General features: G+C 39.1%; 3 protein-coding genes across 10 annotated transcripts; 2 read left to right on the top strand and 1 right to left on the bottom strand.

The window, feature by feature from the left end:
- Positions 1–173: 173 nt before the first annotated feature.
- LOC103997904 (RNA-binding protein 208) lies at positions 174–10155 on the bottom strand. Of its 7 annotated transcripts, XR_010501176.1 has the most exons (14): positions 9729–10155; positions 8765–8826; positions 8339–8441; positions 5672–5748; positions 5524–5585; positions 5326–5413; positions 5054–5129; positions 4602–4632; positions 4397–4516; positions 4136–4224; positions 3819–3992; positions 3466–3704; positions 2382–2485; positions 174–902 (listed from the first exon to the last, which is right to left on the bottom strand). XR_010501176.1 is itself a non-coding variant. In XM_065167281.1 (13 exons), the coding sequence occupies exons 1-13, from the start codon at positions 9837–9839 to the stop codon at positions 2458–2460; spliced, it is 1260 nt and encodes a 419-aa protein (XP_065023353.1). In that variant the 5' UTR covers positions 9840–10155; the 3' UTR covers positions 174–2457. The 7 variants fall into 7 exon arrangements, 6 of the variants coding, with proteins under 6 accessions (XP_065023353.1, XP_009417517.2, XP_009417518.2 ...); XM_065167281.1 differs by having other exon boundaries at positions 174–2485; XM_009419242.3 differs by lacking the exons at positions 174–902; positions 2382–2485 and having other exon boundaries at positions 3218–3704; positions 9729–10154.
- Positions 10156–12238: 2083 nt separating this feature from the next.
- Positions 12239–14196, top strand: LOC135650169 (cytochrome P450 CYP73A100-like). Its single transcript, XM_065169358.1, has 2 exons — positions 12239–13163; positions 13255–14196. The coding sequence occupies exons 1-2, from the start codon at positions 12313–12315 to the stop codon at positions 13985–13987; spliced, it is 1584 nt and encodes a 527-aa protein (XP_065025430.1). The 5' UTR covers positions 12239–12312; the 3' UTR covers positions 13988–14196.
- A 234-nt stretch (positions 14197–14430) lies between these two features.
- LOC135650170 (AIG2-like protein D) lies at positions 14431–18413 on the top strand. 2 transcript variants are annotated; one of them, XM_065169359.1, is made up of 5 exons: positions 14437–14716; positions 15199–15271; positions 16434–16526; positions 17098–17181; positions 18175–18413. In XM_065169359.1, exons 1-5 carry the CDS (start codon positions 14589–14591, stop codon positions 18304–18306), a joined length of 510 nt encoding a protein of 169 aa, XP_065025431.1. In that variant the 5' UTR covers positions 14437–14588; the 3' UTR covers positions 18307–18413. The 2 variants fall into 2 exon arrangements, with proteins under 2 accessions (XP_065025432.1, XP_065025431.1); XM_065169360.1 differs by lacking the exon at positions 16434–16526 and having other exon boundaries at positions 14431–14716.
- Positions 18414–18717: the final 304 nt, after the last annotated feature.

Raw genomic sequence — 18717 nt, 5'->3', positions numbered from 1 at the left:
TGTGTGCTCCTCATTTACTTGCTACATGAGTATGTGAAGCCCATGGTGATTGGTGAATTTCCACCCTCAAGCACTGAGTTAATTCACCTCATCATAGATGTTCTGGTTAACAAGTAATTATTATCTTCTAGTAGATCATTAATGCATATCTTCAATGATTCCGTAAAATGATCATGTGCTGTTTCTCCAGAGAAATTGTTAGCAGCCTTGAATATGTCTACTCCATCCTTCAGGACTCTAATTTTTATTTTCTATTAATCACATACCTGACCAGATGAAACTATTAAAGTCATATCTAATTCGTATTTTCTATTTTTGTATCTAGTTATTCCTTTAGCCTCAAAGTCATGCACTTTCTTTTGCTCTACAAAATCCTTAACTTGGATGTGCACCAGTTTTGTCAAGATAGACATTCTTGATATTTCCACATCCTAATTATCATTGCCAGTGCAATAAATTTGTAGGCTCCTTCTGGTTTTCATAGGAAAACAGGCTGAAAGATATTACAATGGACCCTCGTAAAGTCCATACAAACCACCTTTGACATTTTTTGATAATTGTTTTTACTCATTTGCCAAGTATTAATATTTGTCGCTCATCCTGTTCCCTCTAATACAACTAAGAGAGTTCATATGAAGCAAAGACAGCTTTTGAGACCACCAAAATTGTTTAGTCTTCTTATATACTGAGCCTTGATTCTAAGCTATTATATAAGCCTTTTTCCCAATTAAACTAAGCAACGAGTGAGGCGAACCTGCATTAAGTAAAATTCCATGTGATATAGAAGACACTGAATTTAATAGTGAAATTAAAAATAGTTAAAAAAAAGATCGGAACATCTATAATTTAGTACAAGTTGAAGTATAAAAAGACTGATACCTGCTGATAACACGTCTGTGAATCTACAAGCACAGAAAAAAAGTGTCAAAGCCTTATCTTTATCACACTAGCTATGAGAATAACGTGCCATTTAAAGCATTTAATGCTGCATTGTAGACATGAAAATAACAACACTTGTTCTACTTTGTAAGGCTTCAATATTCAGTTTTCTTATGTGATTTATATTTTCTCCTGACCACATTCCAAAAAAAATCTCCATTGGAGGCTTCCCTCCAGTTCTACCCTTTCTTCTTCCGATTTCTAATATTTTTGTACCGCGTCATAGACTAGTGTTATGGAGTTGTGAGGTCAAGCATCAAACGCAGTTGATGTGGATAGGCCACAGCAAAAGAGGGAGAAAGGGAAATCACTCGGCGAATCGCGTGGGAAACGAGGCCATGCGCGAGTTCCCCGGGCGGAAGCGCACCGCGAAAGCTGGTCTTTTCGTCGGGCTGTGCGAGCTGCTCGCTGACGATGAGGTCTCCCGCTCGCCGACGGCGAGGTGGCCGAGGAGCGTCGGGCGGCGGCGCCGTCGGCCTCGGGATCGTGGCAGCGATGAGCGTTCCCGCCGCCCGAGGTTCGCCGGCCCGGTCCGACCCGATCCCGATGAGTTCGGCGAGGGCCGCGGCCAAGCCGAGGGAGGCGGAATCGGCGGGAAAGGAGGATGAGGAGGCGCCAGAGATCTACAAGTGCGTGATCTGGCACGTGGGAGCAAACCTCGCCTGGAAGATGGTCTACTTTGAGGAAAGCAGCCTCTTATGAGCCCTTGCCGCCGCTGCCACTGGGGCGTCCTTTAGAGTTGCTGCGTTATATTGCTTTCGTCTCTTTGCCCCTTCTTTGGAGCTCGTGAGTACATAGTTTGGCAATTTGGAGGCTATCTGATTTTTTTTTTTTGTTTCAAATTTAAGAACAAAAACTGTGGCAACTGATGCTTGAATCACTTTTTCCTCTAATATTGTTCCCACAAACACGTGTTTTCATGGTTGCAATTTTAAAAAAAGGTTAAAAACTGACAACTATTGCATTCTCCTTTAAAGAAAAATCAACCAAACTTGTTTTAACAATTACAACAAATAATTTAAAGATTAGAGAAAGAAGATGTTGCCATAACTGTTCATGTGAGAGAATCTGTCTAATGCATTCCATCAGTTGTCAAAGCTGCGGTCTGTAATAAGTTATGGTTATTTTATTCAATGTAGTATAATGGTGATTGGCGAGATCTGTTAAATATGTTTTGGCATATGTAACAGATTTAAAAATAATGGGTTTTTTTTTCAGATGATAAAGCGAGGACTTGTCAGCAATTAGCCTAAGGAGTGGGGGATCAATATGTTAAAAAAGCCTACTGGCAAATGTGTTCTAACTTACAAGCAACATTTTTGTGAGCTTAGATGAATAAAAGCTTGTCATTCAGGGAGTCCCTTTATCGATCAAGATTCTAGGGTATATTCACTATTTATATTTTGCAGCAAAAAATTAGTAAGTGTAATTGAAATGGTTACCTGCAATGCTAATATATGATGAGGTTCTCCAACTTGAGCTTGCAGCAGTTGTTCCTACTCCCACCTCCATTAGTGATCATGTCCCAGCCCAATTGGTTGCAAACCTGCAAGATCATGTAGGATGCACAAGTCTTGGATGGAAAAATTAGAGCTAGCTGGATGACATATGGCTCAAAGATAATGCAGCTTTATCTTGCACATACAAAAAGTACTACATTCAAATTAATAGACTACTAACTACATGTAGAACATTTAGAATCTATATTTGCAAGAACAATCTTTCCCAAGTGCATTTACATGAAAACAAACATAATTCTAGAGCCAAGAAGTCATCTACATTCAAGTATTGGTAACCAATAATTTGTACATATCCATAATTCTAGTGCTGTAATACATAAGCACCAAAGGTAGATTTGATTAACAATCCACCAGCCAGCTTGGAACTCCAACTTTCTGTAAACCGCAATGCATTCCGTGCTGACCTTAAATTCACAATTATGAGCAAGAATAGTACTCAGGTCAACGAACATGAAACTATTTTTGAAGAAATTTCAGAATAATTTCAACTTCACGTATCTTTTCAGATAGGATTTTGTGAGCACTAAAGAATGCGTAGAATGCAAGATCCATTTAGTGAACATTCAATCTACCAAATGAAACTCTATACACATTATAGAAAAGCCAAAGGTGTGGCATCCATAATATGAACTATTGTCCATGAAAATTATGAAAGCATACTGGTAACTAACAAATCCTGAACAATGTTCTCTTCATCGGTCATACAACAAAATGTTTGGATATCTACAATATGACAAGGTTATATTTCATATGCTATATATCAAAGATAATCCATAATGCAAAACCACAACTATTCTTTGAATACGAAAGATCAAGGACTGACAAGAAACCTATGTACTCAACCAAACAGTAGCAGAAAATTTAGACAAAACACTCAAATAACAGGGAAACAATGTCCTTGTCCGCTAGAAATAAAAGGCCCATGATATGCAGTTCTTGCTGAATACATCCCTAATTGTAGTACATTAACTGCTGAGCAGATGAAAGACTGGAATAACCATCATACATTGCCTGTGACCCACCACCTGACATGAGCCCTGCAGAAGGCTGTGCAGCAAGGCCATGTTGACCAGCCATTGGTCCAGCAGCAACCTGACTCAAAGCAAGCTGACGCTGATAAGCCAAGAGCTCAGCAGCCGTAAAACCTTGGAGACCTGGTGTTGGTAGAAGCTGAAACGGTGGCAGAGGAGGAGGTAGTGGGTTGGAAGCCGTCCCTGGGGGAGTTGGCTTAGTTCCCCAAGAACACTACAAGAGATGCCAGAATGAGACAATGTTAATGTACAGGTATAACCCAAAGCTAAACCAGATTTAGCAGAACATGAGAAACAAGTGCCTAAGTCTCTGAATTGAGGAGTTTACTTTCATTGATTTCCCACATATTATCCTTCCATTTGCCATTTGGATGGCCAAAGCAGCTTCTTCATGTGTACGATATCTGACAAATCCAAATCCTTTATCCCTCTGTATCCGCACTTCCTCAATTACACCAGCACCTAAAATATGAAATTGGCGGTGAAGCTCAACTTGTGATACCTGAGATGTCCATTGCCAGATGAATGGTATGAGGACTAAAAGTAAAACTCAACAAACTGTATGACAGTGTGGACTAAAAAGAAAAAGAGGAGCAACAAAAGTACTTGTCAGAGATATCAAAACCTACAAATTTAACGAGTTACCTCATGGGCCAGGTTACCAACATACACAGTTGTGTATGCAGGATTATTTTCAGGGGCCATTTCATTTGAATTCTCCTGGCCTCCATCTGCTACAAACAAACAATACAATGTTAACTTTCTTTAAATTGTGTAGTATATCTGCCTGTTTGTATATAATATGCTTCAGAAGATAAGTCAACTCTTACTATGGAGAAATTGGACAACAAATCGACAAACAAGAACCTAATAACCTTAAGTCTTATGCCTAGTTAGCTAGTTCACCTGGATTGCTACTTCCCTCTGTCAATACAACAGCATTCTGATTGTCACTCTGCTGTTTGTCTTCGCCAGTAGTCTTGGTTGCCCAGTTGCACCGTATTTGTCTACTTCCAAGCCATTTACCTGGATGATAGGGTTTCTATGTCAACCAAAGCAAATCTGACAAACATAAATACTGAAATGACAGAAGCACTGAGCCCAACCTTACCAGTCATATCATTGATGGCATTCTGTGCATCCTGCAAAGAACATATGGCAACTAAGGACATCTGAATTAACACTATCAGGAAGGAAGTTGCCTTTTCCATTTATGTTTTAATGATCAGTATAAGACAAGAAATTACTAAGAAACAAACAACTCCAGAACATAAAATAACACCAACACCCCTCTATCAATTAAATCTGAATTTCTGTTGATACTGTCTTATAGCTGAACTGGCAGATAATTCATAATTTATTGTGAACATCAGTGATTTATATTCAGGTCACTAAACCACTAGTGGCCAGTAATACCCGAGCAAATATTAGGAAAAGAAAATGTTCTCAAGCTGTTAGGCTAACCAACACAACTTGTTGGAAATAAATCAAAAAAAGCAAACTAAGAAAGGCAAGTCAACTTGGTAGGGAAGTTGACCACAAATACATTCATAAGCAATATACCTGCTGATCTCGGAAAGAGACAAAGCCAAATCCTCTAGAGCGCCCCGTTTTGTTATCCCACATTACCCGTGCATCCCTGAACATCATAGTTAACATAAGCCATAGTAGAAAATATACCTCCAAATAACAAAAAGGAAATAATCATTGTTAAACTTAAGCTTTCTCTTCAACAGGCAACACTTGGCATGATAATTTCTTTTTTTTGAAGTTAAACAGTTTGTCAATATGAATCATAAGATACCACAACGGTTCAGATAATGTGAGTGACTTACGAACAACTGCTGTATGCTGAGAAACAAGCAAAAAGTGTTGCATCAGTGACCTCCGAACTTAGATCTCCAACAAAAATATGGAAATGTCCTGCTCAAGACAAAAACATATGTGAAACAGATTATAGGTAACAAGCTTCAGAGGGTGTACTGTTGAACCTACAATAGGAAATTAATAAGATGGTATATGGGAGTTTCTACCAGATGTGTCTTCCCTTTGACCACTAGCGTATGCCCAATTCACCTTAATTGCTTGACCATATCTGCAGATGTACAGATTTGAAACTAAAATTGTGGCAGATCAATTCAGCAGGGAAAAATTACATCATGCATATTCAAAATTTCTTACAGCTGTCGCCCATGCAGTGACATGATAGCAAGAGCTGCTGACCTCCGATCATGGTAATCAACAAATCCAAACGAAGACTACAAGACAGAAAATTACATCTGAGTATTTTTAGTTAACAAACATTTTTTGTTTGCTTCACATGCTTGACCATCAGCAAGCTGCTACATGTGATCAATATAGCAATAAACAGAAGCAGATAAAAGCTACTACTTTAGAGGATATTTTATTGTCCAGGTCCATCAGAGGCAACTGAGGTCTCAAGACTTGCATATTTAGGACTCCTACATGGATTAACAAAGTAATGATAGTGTAAATTTATATTTCATTCCATCCGTATGCATAACACCATGAGACTCAACAACCAAAAGTCCTAAGCTGACACTTGAAATGACCAAGAAGTCAATAAAACAAATGCAATTTAAACATCATGGATGAAGAGTTCTTTATCGTATCCTTGATTTCAGCCTAAGTCCCAAGAGTCAATTAAGTTTAACTGTCTGTTGAATAAAGTAGAACTAAGTCCCAAGAGACATTATGAATAATGTCTCTGGGTGTAATGTCAAGACAGGGAGGAGTCCCTTGTTCCAGGACTATCATGCAAACTATGTGTAGCCGTTTGAAGTGTGATAAGAAGTTTAAAATATCGGTGTTAACTGTTTACACCAGTATCCACCTTAAAAGACAAGGTTGAACACAATGAGTGATAGCATCATGAGTCAGCATTTGACTCGATTCTTATGAATAAAAAGGGTAGTGAACTGTTAGAAGGATGAGAGCCATGATAATGATAATTTATCTAATGTTTCTTAATCTATCTAAGAATATCTCTTGACAATCAACCAATACATACCAGCATGCACCTAATCATGTGCCAAGGCAAGTTGATAAGCTAAGTTGCGCCCAAGATGTCGCTTATGCACCATGCTGTATTAAAACTTTCAATAATGGCATTAATATGGTGTAAAATGCACCTGCTAGGGCCTGCAAGCACCAAAGAGTTATGGTCATTGGACATGCAGGATGATATGAACCACCACCTATAAACCGGCCCTAGAAAATGGTCATTGGATTTATATTGTTACGTTTTTTAAAATATTTTCTTTCTGTTTTTATTTTCTATTTTAGGTCAAGTTTAGAGTCATATTTTGAGTTGTGTTCTTATCAGTTAATTCTTATGTTACTCATAGGGAAGGTCAGGAAAATCTTACACTATTAGGGGTTACAGTTAGAGAGCTCCAGATGTGATTTTAGATAACATTTTGTGAGGTTCCAAAATTTCCAAAAAAAAAAAAAGGAAACTCCTTGTATATCTTAAGTACAGCATATTGTAAGCCTACATTGTACATCATGAGAATGGTAATCTTTTTTTATGCAATAATATAAATTCCTTAGTTGCATTAATTACCTTTTTTCTTCTTGTATCCTAGGATGCCTGCTCTCCTCAAATTGGAGAAAGTCTTACAGGAGAGGCATATATAATCAATTGGTACTAGAGTGAAGAAATCTTCTCCACAACGATGTCTACAAAGTCCATGGAGTTCTACACAGCAGCCTGTCATTTCCTCTACATATTAGATGCCACCTACAAACAGATCATATCCATACTACAGATATCTCGAGAAAAATGGTTCAGTTTGTGAATTATTTTTTAAGTATCTTCCAGAATCATAGTGCCCTGAGGCAATTTTTTCATATACCTCCATATGAAACAGCTCCAAGTATTTTTCTGGGCTCCCTTTTGTGACCAATAAGTCCCCTAAATAACTATACTAATAGTTAGGGACTATCAGTATAGTGCACCCAACTAATATTGTACAATTTCTACACAGTACAAATGTATACTTTCAGGAGTATCTAATAGAAATCACTGACAAAGAAGCTATCTTCAGTTTCAGATCAAATTAACCTAAAAATATATATTTGTCATTGTTTTCCATTTAGTAACAGTAAAACAGTAGTAACACATATGAAAAAGTGAATACAGAGTAAAATATTAGAGAAGAAATGGCAAAGGGGGCCTTCAGCTACCTTCTGTGCACCAAAATAATATGTGAATCTTGTTCAGCAGAACCCAGCTATTTAAAGAGATGTAACCATGCAAACATGTTGCCCTTTTCTATGACTTTTTTAGATAGCTAATAATGAAAGTAATAGCTAAAGATTTCCATCCAGACCTAATTGCTAAAGAGATTCCACTAAAAGAAAAGTAAATCCATCAATATGATCCAATTCTAACTCAAAGATTTCCAAATCTAGCTCAATTCATTGACCAACAAATATAGTCAAACAACCCTCGATAGGTCAAAAACCTAGTTTGAACTGAAATGGTAAACAAGATAATTTTAAGAAGCTGGCTTAGAGTGATCAAATATGTCACTGGATCCAAACATAGGTTGAACCCATCATTTTACAGGTCTAAATATCTTATTAACTAAAGTAGACAACAATATAGTGCAGGTTACAAGTTAACTATCTGTTCAACATGACAATTGCATACCGACGACTATGAGCATGATTTTGAATTTTCACTCAGAAATAAGTGATGCAGAAATAACAAGACTTTGTGACTTCAGTAAACATTAAGATTCAGTGGTAACTGCAAGAGCACAGATGATGACTTGTCGTCTTTGGGATAACTACTCTGAGAGTTTTGATCCAGAAATGAACCTTTTCTTTTCTGATGAGTTTGCATCCTTCAAGTGGACCAAAACTTTGAAAAACTTCAGCCAGTAGGCTCTCTGTTACATTTGGATGGATATTTCCCACATACCTAATAATTGCAATCAGAAAATCAGTAATGAAGTTAAAGTAGCTCCAACTACATGGAACAGTTATGAATATTAAGAATAAATAACATTCATGTATTTAACAATAAAGTCCTAGAGCACAAAAATGTTTATTAAGAATAAATGGGAACTCATGACAGACGAGACAAGTACTCTGGATATGATCATCAACTCCATTCTATACAGTGCACAATTACTATTATAATGGCATTCCTATGTCATGTTTGTAGCAAGTGGCTCTGGAAAATGAATGGAAAAGAAAGAAGTGCAAACGGGGAAAGAAAAAAAAAACAAACTATACACTCACACACTGCGGCATGTAGATGGATCAAAACCAGGGGGAAGATTTCCACTTGGAACAGGCTCCATCTGCAAAATATGAAAGGCAAAAAGAACATGAAAAAGAAAAAAACCTAGAGAATCTATACACTATGTTTAGGAAATTGAGAAATAAAAGAAAACCCTATAACATTCTAACATGGTGATCCAATGTCAAACCCACTTATCCAATCAAAACCTAATAAAGGGCTAAATTTAAGATGTGAAATCATTTGAAGCAAATAATGAAATCCCTGCTAAACACTCTGGTCATTGGTTCTTGTGATTCAAATGATAACAGAAGGTATAGCGAAAGAAGGCAACTGGTGAAAGAAAACAATAGTATCAAAGTAAAATAAATTACTAGACGCTTGGGAAGTTTAAGCAGGCATCAATAGTCAAGCAACAATATAGAATGCACGGCCCAAAGAATAATAACCAACTAAAATATTAAGGAAGCATGTTTCTTAAGATACTTGTCCGACAAACATGTTTAAGCACGTTATATAACTAAAAACATGTTTTACCGAACCATACAGAATGAAGAACAGAGACTAACAAGAAACCTTTTCCCATGAGAAAATTTTGCAGTCTGTTATCCGTCTATTCCTTGTTCACTTTTCATAATAACATAGATTACAATGCACACGTAAGATTGCCCTATCGTAATTTGGATGACCATAGTTCATGTTATAAAGATGACCTCCTTACTTGTAAGGGTAAGGCTGAGCATATCGACACTCCCTAGACCCCATGTTGATGGAAGCCTCTTTTGACTAGAATTCATAAAACAATCAGGGATAACCCGATCTAGAAGCCACGCACAAACCTAGCAAGCGTGATTCTCTAGGCAAGAAAGAACAAGAAATGCCATTAAGTTCGCCGCTACAAAAGCATTAAGGAGACAGAAGTGATCAAAAGTAGTCAAGAGAGGAAGCCAGAGGGACTCCCACCTGAGACATGGCAGCGGCTAAGACCCCGGAGTGGTAGAGCTGCTGCTGCTGGAGCATCGCCTGCTGCATCAGCGCCTGCTGCTGCTGCTGGAGCTTCAACCTCTGATTCATCTTCTTCAGCGAGCGATCCAACCAGATCGGACCCGGAAAAAGGGGAAAAAACACCAAAGATGGCGGATCGGAGAGGATCAAAGGCGGATGAGGAAGCAAGAAGAACACTGGGGGAGCGATCGACGATCGCCGGATCGGAGGGGTTCAAAGGGGCGAGAGGGCAACGAAACCAATCTCTTTGGCTTCTCTCTCTTCGGCCTTCTTTCTTGGCTTCTTTCGTGACTCTCTTTCCACGACGCGAAGAGCGAGAAAAAGAGACGAACCGAGTCGTGAATACCCGATGGCAGATCGTTGGTACGCTAAAAAAAACCATGAATGGGAGGGAAATATTGAGGCATCATTGTACCTCTTTTCTATATATATATATATATATATATATATATATACACATAATATCATCTAATATAATGCATGTTTGTGTCACTTTAACACCATCTCGGTAACGAGACTTGAATTTATCTGGTACTATATATTAAGTTCATTTAATGAAACTTGTTATGAGATGGGATGATCAGCATGTGTACATCGGTCTCGGATGGTCGAGAGGTAGTATCAATATTTGAAATATGTATTGAAAAGCTAGAAATTATGCCGAAAGCAGGAACGGTTCAGTAACCATTTCTCTCTTATAACCATTCTGAATGGGAACTGTTTCTGTTTTCCGCATAGTTTCCAGATTAATATGGATTAAGCATGAGTATATATTATCTTTTGTAATTAGTTACTTTAGTACCTGATATTTATATTTTTAAATATGGTACATGTTCAACGATAAATTAAAATGAGATAAAATCAACACATGTTTAATGATAAACCTTATAATATTTTTGTCAACGGAGTTGACAACGTGACGAAAAATAAGATTAAATATTTTTTTTATTTTTTATAAATATAAAAATTTTAATATAATTTTTTAAATATAAATATTAATATATTAAATATAACTAATTACATGAGATAATTAGCCTATATTGAACGAGTTATTCTTTGATATAATAGATAAATCACGGATAAACATATTTAGCATTTAGTAATTGTCATAGCTCAATGCCTTACCAAGCTATATGATTATAGGAACTATTACAAAGTTCTCCATATTATATCATTAATTCATATTAATGTTGAAGTTGATTGGCTCTGACTCAAATCTTAACTTGAAGATCTAGAAACAGTGATTAGAAGAGTCTGGATGTTAACTTGAGGAGAGTTAACTCTAATGTTTTTATCCTCGAAAGAAACTCATATCGAACATTCTAACACCAAAATTAATAAATAATTAATAGGTATTTAAAATATCAAAGTGGTCTAAGATGAAAAAATTCTCATTCTAGATTATGAATATTGATTGCATTTATTTTTACAAAAAAATCAAAATTACCACATATAAACAAGTGTCTTGGATAACATTTTTCTGTTATCTTCTATCTTTTTCTATATTATGTCTTTCTATCATCGAAAAACAAAATCGTTGATATTCGACTCCTATATTTATTTTTCATAATTACTATTTAATTAAAACTATTTATACAATATCCATTTCTTATTCGGATATTAAGACTTACAAATAAACTTAGGAACTTTTAACTTTTGAAATGGGCCCCACCCCCGGTTACTGATGTGGCGGCTCACAATGGCTCGGTACTCATCTGACACCACAGAATTCTCCAACGAACAATACGGCGCAGGAAGTCGTTACCGACGCGTGCAATCAATCAATCCATGCACACGAGTGCATCCGATGAGATCGGGCTCGTGCGACGAGTCTCACCAACCCCATTCGTGTGCCCCACCCATCCATCCGGATCCTATACAGGACGGGTATTATTAAAGTCCCAACCATCGCAATCGAACACATGTTAGTGGACATCATTTCAGCTAACCAGCGTTACAGAACCAGCGAAGGAGTCAAACCCACATACCAAAACCATGGACGCCAACAGAGCCATCGCAATCGACCAAACAAACATGTTTTTGTTTTCTTCTGCCAAATTATTGCACGCCTTCCTTTTACCCGGTGATCATTTACTATATCTTTGTGGAGGCAAACTGCATGCTTCCCCGTTGGTCGAGTCAAAGAAGGCCAGCTTATTCTTTTCCCCTATAGTAATTAACTTTGAAGGTTTTCAATAATGATCAATGTTAGTATAATATGAATGAATCATTTACTTGTACTTTGGGCACTCTGTGATTCCAGGAATCCTTTCACCACCAAAAAGAAGGGTCAGATATATGATTCCGCAGGGCTAAAGGGAAGTCAAAGAACTGACATGTCCCACCAACCCTCTCTCTCCTACCACCTCGGCTGACGTCCTACTGTCCATCTTCACTCTTTCTCCTACCTCGTTTCGCTCGGCAGCCCATCGATTACCCCACCGAACCACCACTGCTTCCTTCGCGTATAAATCAGCGTCCGCTCTCCCTCCTTTGCATCCAACGAGCACTGGCAACAGGAAGGAAGCCAACGACCATCGCCATGGCTGCCTCCACCGGAAAGTTGGCCATGCTCACCCTTGCGGCAGTTGCCTGCACGTACGCTGCCAAGCATCTGTTCCCTGATCAATCTCCCTTCCTTCTCTCTCTTCCTCTCCTCCTCTTCTTTCTCCCCTTCGTACTCTCCCGCTCCGGCTCCAATGGCGCCCCTCCCGGCCCCGTCTCCTTCCCTATCTTTGGAAACTGGCTACAGGTCGGCAATGACCTCAACCACCGGAACCTCGTGGACATGGCGAAGAAGTACGGTAACGTGTTCCTGCTGCGGCTCGGGGTGCGTAACCTGGTGGTCGTCTCCGACCCCAAGCTGGCCACGGAGGTCCTCCACACGCAAGGGGTGGAGTTCGGCTCCCGGCCACGCAACGTGGTGTGGGACATCTTCACCGACAGCGGCAAGGACATGGTGTTCACCGAGTACGGCGACCACTGGCGCAGGATGCGCCGGATCATGACGCTGCCCTTCTTCACGAACAAGGTGGTGCAGCAGTACAGGGGGATGTGGGAGGAGGAGATGGATATGGTGCTGCGGGACCTCCGCGGGGACCGGGCGGCGCAGTCGGAGGGGATCATCGTCCGCCGCCGGCTGCAGCTGATGCTCTACAACATCATGTACCGGATGATGTTCGACGCCCGGTTCGAGTCGGTGTCGGACCCGCTGTTCCAGCAGGCGACGCGGTTCAACTCGGAGAGGAGCCGACTGGCGCAGAGCTTCGAGTACAACTACGGTGACTTCATCCCCATCCTCAGGCCCTTCCTGAGAAGCTACTTGAACAAGTGCAGGGACTTGCAGAGCAGGAGACTGGCCTTCTTCAACAACAACTATGTGGAGAAAAGAAGGTATACAATACGAACACAATCCATCCTTGAATCGAGAATGATGCTTTCGTGTCCCCGTCGCTGGAGATTCCAATATCTTATCTTTCTACAGAAAACTGATGGCCGAAAGAGAAGGGGACAGACTCAGATGCGCCATGGATTACATACTAGAAGCAGAGATGAACGGAGAAATCAGCTCGGATAACGTGATATACATCGTGGAGAACATAAATGTTGCAGCCATCGAGACCACCTTGTGGTCGATGGAATGGGCGATAGCCGAACTGGTGAACCATCCCAACGCCCAGACAAGGCTCAGGAAGGAGCTCCGTGACGTGCTCGGCGATGAACCGGTGACGGAGACAAACCTGCACAGGCTGCCATACCTGCAAGCGGTCGTCAAGGAAACTCTCAGGCTGCACTCGCCCATCCCCCTGCTCGTCCCCCACATGAACCTTGAGGAAGCCAAGCTCGGGGGATACGACATCCCGAAGCGAACGAAGGTGATAGTAAACGCGTGGTGGCTGGGGAACAACCCCGAGTGGTGGAACAAGCCGGAGGAGTTCAGGCCGGAGCGGTTCTTGGACGAGGAGACGGAGGTGGAAGCGCTGGTGGGCGGAAAAGTGGACTTCAGGTTCCTTCCCTTCGGTGTCGGCCGGCGGAGCTGCCCCGGGATCATACTGGCGCTGCCGTTGCTGGGGCTCATCGTCGGGAAACTGGTCAAGGAGTTTGAGATGGTGCCGCCGCCGGGGACCGACAAGATCGACGTGACCGAGAAAGGAGGCCAGTTCAGCCTGCAGATCGCGGAGCACTCCACTATTGCCTTCCATCCGATTGCACCATGAGAGATCTAATAAGCTCGGGAGACTGCGTCCTCCTTCCCATTATGCATCGTGTTCTTCTTGGGTTTGATATGTTTCTTTCTCTACACACTTCTTCTGCAACCTGTGATTGCAAAAAGCTGTGGTCGAAATGAAGTTACAGGTGAAAATAATACCTTTACATGGTTATACACAGATCATACATCAATTCATCCTTACAATCTTACATCGAATTCATGACTTTTTTGAGGCGTTCTAAGTGAAGGAAGAACAGAGGGGCACTCCACAGCTTTCTCCGGTCACTTGTTGACTCGTTTATTAAATGCTTTCTCTTCATTTGACTTCTGACATCTCTCTCTCTCTCTCTCTCTCTCTCTATATATATATATATATATATATATATATATATATATATATATACGGAATAACAGAAAATAAGAGCAAAACTAAGAGACAAATAACAAATTCGATGAACCCAAGCCACGTTTTCTCACTACGATTCGTCCTCAAAATATCCCGTCATAAAATAACGACCTGATTCGATATCTTGAGCCGTTCTTCTCCCTTTCTATTAGCAGAGAAGAAGGGCGACGTTGGAAAGAGAGCGAGAGAGAGAGGAGCTGCAATGGCCGCCACCGCGAACGCTTCTTCTCTCCACAACGTCTTCGTCTACGGCACTCTGATGGCGGACGAGGTGGTGCGAACCATCCTCAAGCGCGTGCCCCCCGCCTCTCCCGCCGTCCTCAACGATTAGTAAACATCTCTTCTTCTTCTTCCCCCTTCTCTCTCTATCGATTCGATTCTGTTGTGGTTTCGATCGCGCTCTTCGATGTTCTTTGCGCTCTGATGGATCGTTTTCCCGATGTTTGGAGGGTCTGTTTCGGCTGGATTACAGGCTTCTTCAATCCGATCTGTATGCACAAGTGAGAGAAAGCGTAGCACACTAAACCTTTTTGTTTCTCCATGTATCAATTGGATTCGTTTCTTTTCTTGTTGTCGATGCATCATATGGCTCCTCGATCGGATCTAAATCGCCACTTTCGAGCAGTTGTTGCAATCATATCGCTAGGAACATGTTCGAAGAATCACCAAGTCCATAGAATTACTACCGATAGGTTGTTCTAGTGCAGTTGAAGCGTCATTAGCGTATCATGCACACATTCCAAACCCAGATGACTGGTTCTTGATTTCGAGTTACAAGTGAATTGCTACTAAGTTGAGATTTGATTTTGTAGCCACAGGTTTAGCATCAAGGGCCGTGTTTACCCAGCAATTCTGCCAGCTGAAAGTAAGAAGGTGAAAGGCAGGGTGTGTTCTTTAACCCTACTTTACCTAATGTTTGTAATTTATAATCTTATTCTCCTAGTGATGTTGCTTACATAACACTTGAGATAGTGATTTTATTGGCCCCTGAAGCAATTAACTCGTCATTGACTTTGAATTTTTACTCATCTTCATCTTTAGGATTTTTCCTTAACAATGTTCTTTGTGCACCATTGACAATTTGATATTTCATGTAAATGCCAAAATAAATCATCACAATTTTGAGTTATAAATTACATATAATTGGTTTATATTTGGAGCGATTCATATCCTAGGCAATATAGCTTGCAAAGAAGTGTTTGTTCTTGAAATCTCTCTGTGGGCATCAACACAAGGCCCATCAAATACAGATGCTTCTTCTGATTCATATTAGTGGAAATACCATTGAAGTTTAGCATTCTTTTAATCTTCGATTTGTTGGAATTGATAGTAGTTAATATATGCATGTAATTTGTTTGAAGTTAAACATACTCTTTACCTTGAAGGAGAATGTAAGTATACTTTGAGTTCGCACCTCAAAAATGCTTTTACTATGTTGTAACAGTTTGATCCACTTAAAAGAAAAAAGAAAATTATGTTTTTGATTTATTTAAGATTTCAACATGAACTATGAAACATCATGTATCTTAGATTTACCAATGATATCAATGTGAAAACTACAATTTTCAGAAAGGGTTTATGTTTGATTATACTTTTGCCAGTTAAGTTGTTAGAAAATCTTGTGCGTGAATATCCGGGTACATCAAACACAAGATGATTCCAATTAGGTTGAAAATACTAGGGAAACAATCAGAAGGCAGCTCAAACTCCGTAGGAAATTGGTTATCCTTCCGAAGATCTGTCTTTCATCTGAGGACTGTTAAAAGGGGTCTGATTGGTCAATTTGGCATCCTAAATCCTGGGGAAAAACATGCTAATTAGGACCATATATTGTCAAAGAAAAAAATATGGGGGAAGGTGAATGCTCATTGGATTTTGTTTCTTCTTACCTACTGAAACAGATTCTTCCTAAGAAATTTCCCTGTAATCATTGAACTTATTACAGATTTTTTTTACTCACTTCATGGGTGATAAATGATATGATTTTAAAGATCTCTGATGCCTTTGCTGCATAACTGATAATTGAGCAACGGACCTTTTTATATAGGTTCTTTTGGGGATTACAGATCAGGAGTTGGATAAACTGGATTCATTTGAAGATGTGGAATATGAAAGGAGAACTGTTGAAATTTCTCTGCTAGTAAGTGTGTTTGTATAACATAATCTAGTTCATTTGAACATCATAATATAACCTAGTTCATTTGTTTATCTAATGACAGTTGCGTATAATTTTTAATTAAGCATGATATATTATACAACTTGGAGGGGATAAATATTTTGTACTTTGCTATATGTAAACCTCAGCTGGTTTAACCCGAGTGGCTTAGTTAGCAGCTTACTCTGATTCTACAATTTATGGGTCTAGTGGTTTTATATTGTTAATGCATGAAGCATTCATTTCTGATAGACATGCGTTTATACTGTCTTTATAATTTGTTTTTTGCCAATAACTTTTTGAAGTGCCAGCCTCATTTACTGCTGCAAGCATTTTGAGCCCTTAGAATTGTCCTGTGACCTTGTAGTACGACATTGAGATATATTGATACTGCTTTTCTACAAAAACCTTGAAATATCTGTGTCTAATCCCCGTAATATCAAATCCTGTCCAATGTACTTTGGATACAAACTAATGCACATTTTAATAAGCAATATTTTGATTGGCGGGAGATAGTTCTTGTACTCGACAAAAGAATGATAATTTGATGTTGCAGGACAAGTCAGAGAAATTACTTGCTAATGCATATGTTTGGAGTGACAAGAATGACCCAAACCTGTACAGTGAATGGGATTTCGAGGTCAGCACTCTCTCCTTTGCACTTATAGTATCTGATTGACTTCAGGGAAATAAACATGCAAAATCGTATGCTGAAGTTGTCTTTCTGCACACAAGCATACAAATACACACATATAATGTGACATCCTCTTTATCAGTCATGTTCGCCTTCATCTAATTTGGGACTTCATTGATTCTTCTTCCTAACTTGTACATTGTTTCATATGTTCGAAATGTCCTGCTCGAAAACATTGCATGGTTATATTTATGATCAACAAAATAGATGTAGAGTTATAGTAGCTAGCTGAAGTATTACTCGAAGATTGGTTAGATGTAACAAAAATCCAGGGGCTTCTGCTCCTATCTGGTTTTGCCGATGCAGATATTAATGATGGCGCCGATAGGCCACCTTGGCATGTTGGCTGGAAGACTCCCACTGATTTCAAAAGATAAATAGATTGCACGTGTGATGAATAGTCAAATTCTTGATTTTTTTATGCTGACCGTACCATGCTTTGTCAAAAAAAAGTTGATGTCAATTGAGGCTAGAGCAACCTGTAGTTGTCGTCGATTAAGTGAGGTGTACCTTTAATAGAGGATAAAATAAGAAAGAATCACTACATATGCTAACAAGACTTACTGGTATTGGAGTTAGAATATATAAAAAAATTAATAAGAGATAAAGGAAAACTAAAAAGATTTTATTAAAATTTATAAGTAAAGATCTAAATACTTTTAATTTAACTAATATTTTTTTTTTTTTTACGGTAGTTCGGTAACGACAAAAGATGCATGTGGTTGATCTCCAATAGTTGAATATATGTTATGGCATAAGAGTTATCAAGATATCGGTGGCCAATGAACCTCCATTTGCTTTTTCGTGTTCCTATCTAAAAATTAGATTATTAAAGTCGAAATATTTTCTTTCTTGCAATATTTTAAACTACTCATGAAGCGTTTGCGTAGCGATTGGACAATTAATCTTCTTACTTTGGAACGTTCTTGTTTTGTGCAGGAATGGAAGCGTTTGCACAAGAAAGATTTTGTTACGATGACACTGGGTTTTATGGACGATTTGGAGCAGCCTGATTCGAAGACCAGGGTGGCTACATATGAATCATATTTCCATCAAGGTCAAAGTGCGTGAGGATAATATTCATTGTTTCAAAAGAAATAAGAAACTTGTTGGTTAGTACTCTATATCTAGTGATATATGTTCAAATAATTAAAAAGTTACTATTTGTTTATTCTGCATATGCTTAGACTCTATTATTGAAGTAGTTTTCGATTAGGCTTGGCATGACTTGGCAAACATTTTTGGAGGGTTTCCTTGGTTGTGAGATCATAAGATGCATCAATCTGTACGGATAATTACGATGGAAGACTAAATCTTATTCAGATCATATAACCTATGAAATTGTTTGCTTGGTGGAAATTGCACTTAGGACTTAGACCACTGTTGCACGAGGTCTTGGATTTAGCATCATTTGTTGTTACGTTGGATTTTTTTTTATCAGGTTTGACTTTTGAACCTGTCACGGTTTGACCATGGATAACT

Source organism: Musa acuminata, chromosome BXJ3-9, assembly GCF_036884655.1.
Source record: "Musa acuminata AAA Group cultivar baxijiao chromosome BXJ3-9, Cavendish_Baxijiao_AAA, whole genome shotgun sequence".
Lineage (NCBI taxonomy): Eukaryota > Viridiplantae > Streptophyta > Magnoliopsida > Zingiberales > Musaceae > Musa > Musa acuminata.
This window is presented reverse-complemented; position numbering and strand designations above follow the sequence as displayed.

Coding starts and splice junctions, on each gene's coding strand:
- LOC135650169 (XM_065169358.1), top strand. CDS start 12,313: ATGGCTGCCTCCACCGGAAAGTTGGCCATGCTCACCCTTGCGGCAGTT. Junction 13,164..13,254: donor AACTATGTGGAGAAAAGAAG/GTATACAATACG, acceptor ATCTTTCTACAG/AAAACTGATGGCCGAAAGAG.
- LOC103997904 (XM_009419242.3), bottom strand. CDS start 9,839: ATGAATCAGAGGTTGAAGCTCCAGCAGCAGCAGCAGGCGCTGATGCAG. Junction 8,442..8,764: donor CCATCTACATGCCGCAGTGT/GTGAGTGTATAG, acceptor TGCAATTATTAG/GTATGTGGGAAATATCCATC. Junction 4,633..5,053: donor TCTCTTTCCGAGATCAGCAG/GTATATTGCTTA, acceptor TGTTCTTTGCAG/GATGCACAGAATGCCATCAA.
- LOC135650170 (XM_065169359.1), top strand. CDS start 14,589: ATGGCCGCCACCGCGAACGCTTCTTCTCTCCACAACGTCTTCGTCTAC. Junction 14,717..15,198: donor CCCGCCGTCCTCAACGATTA/GTAAACATCTCT, acceptor TTGATTTTGTAG/CCACAGGTTTAGCATCAAGG. Junction 16,527..17,097: donor CTGTTGAAATTTCTCTGCTA/GTAAGTGTGTTT, acceptor TTGATGTTGCAG/GACAAGTCAGAGAAATTACT.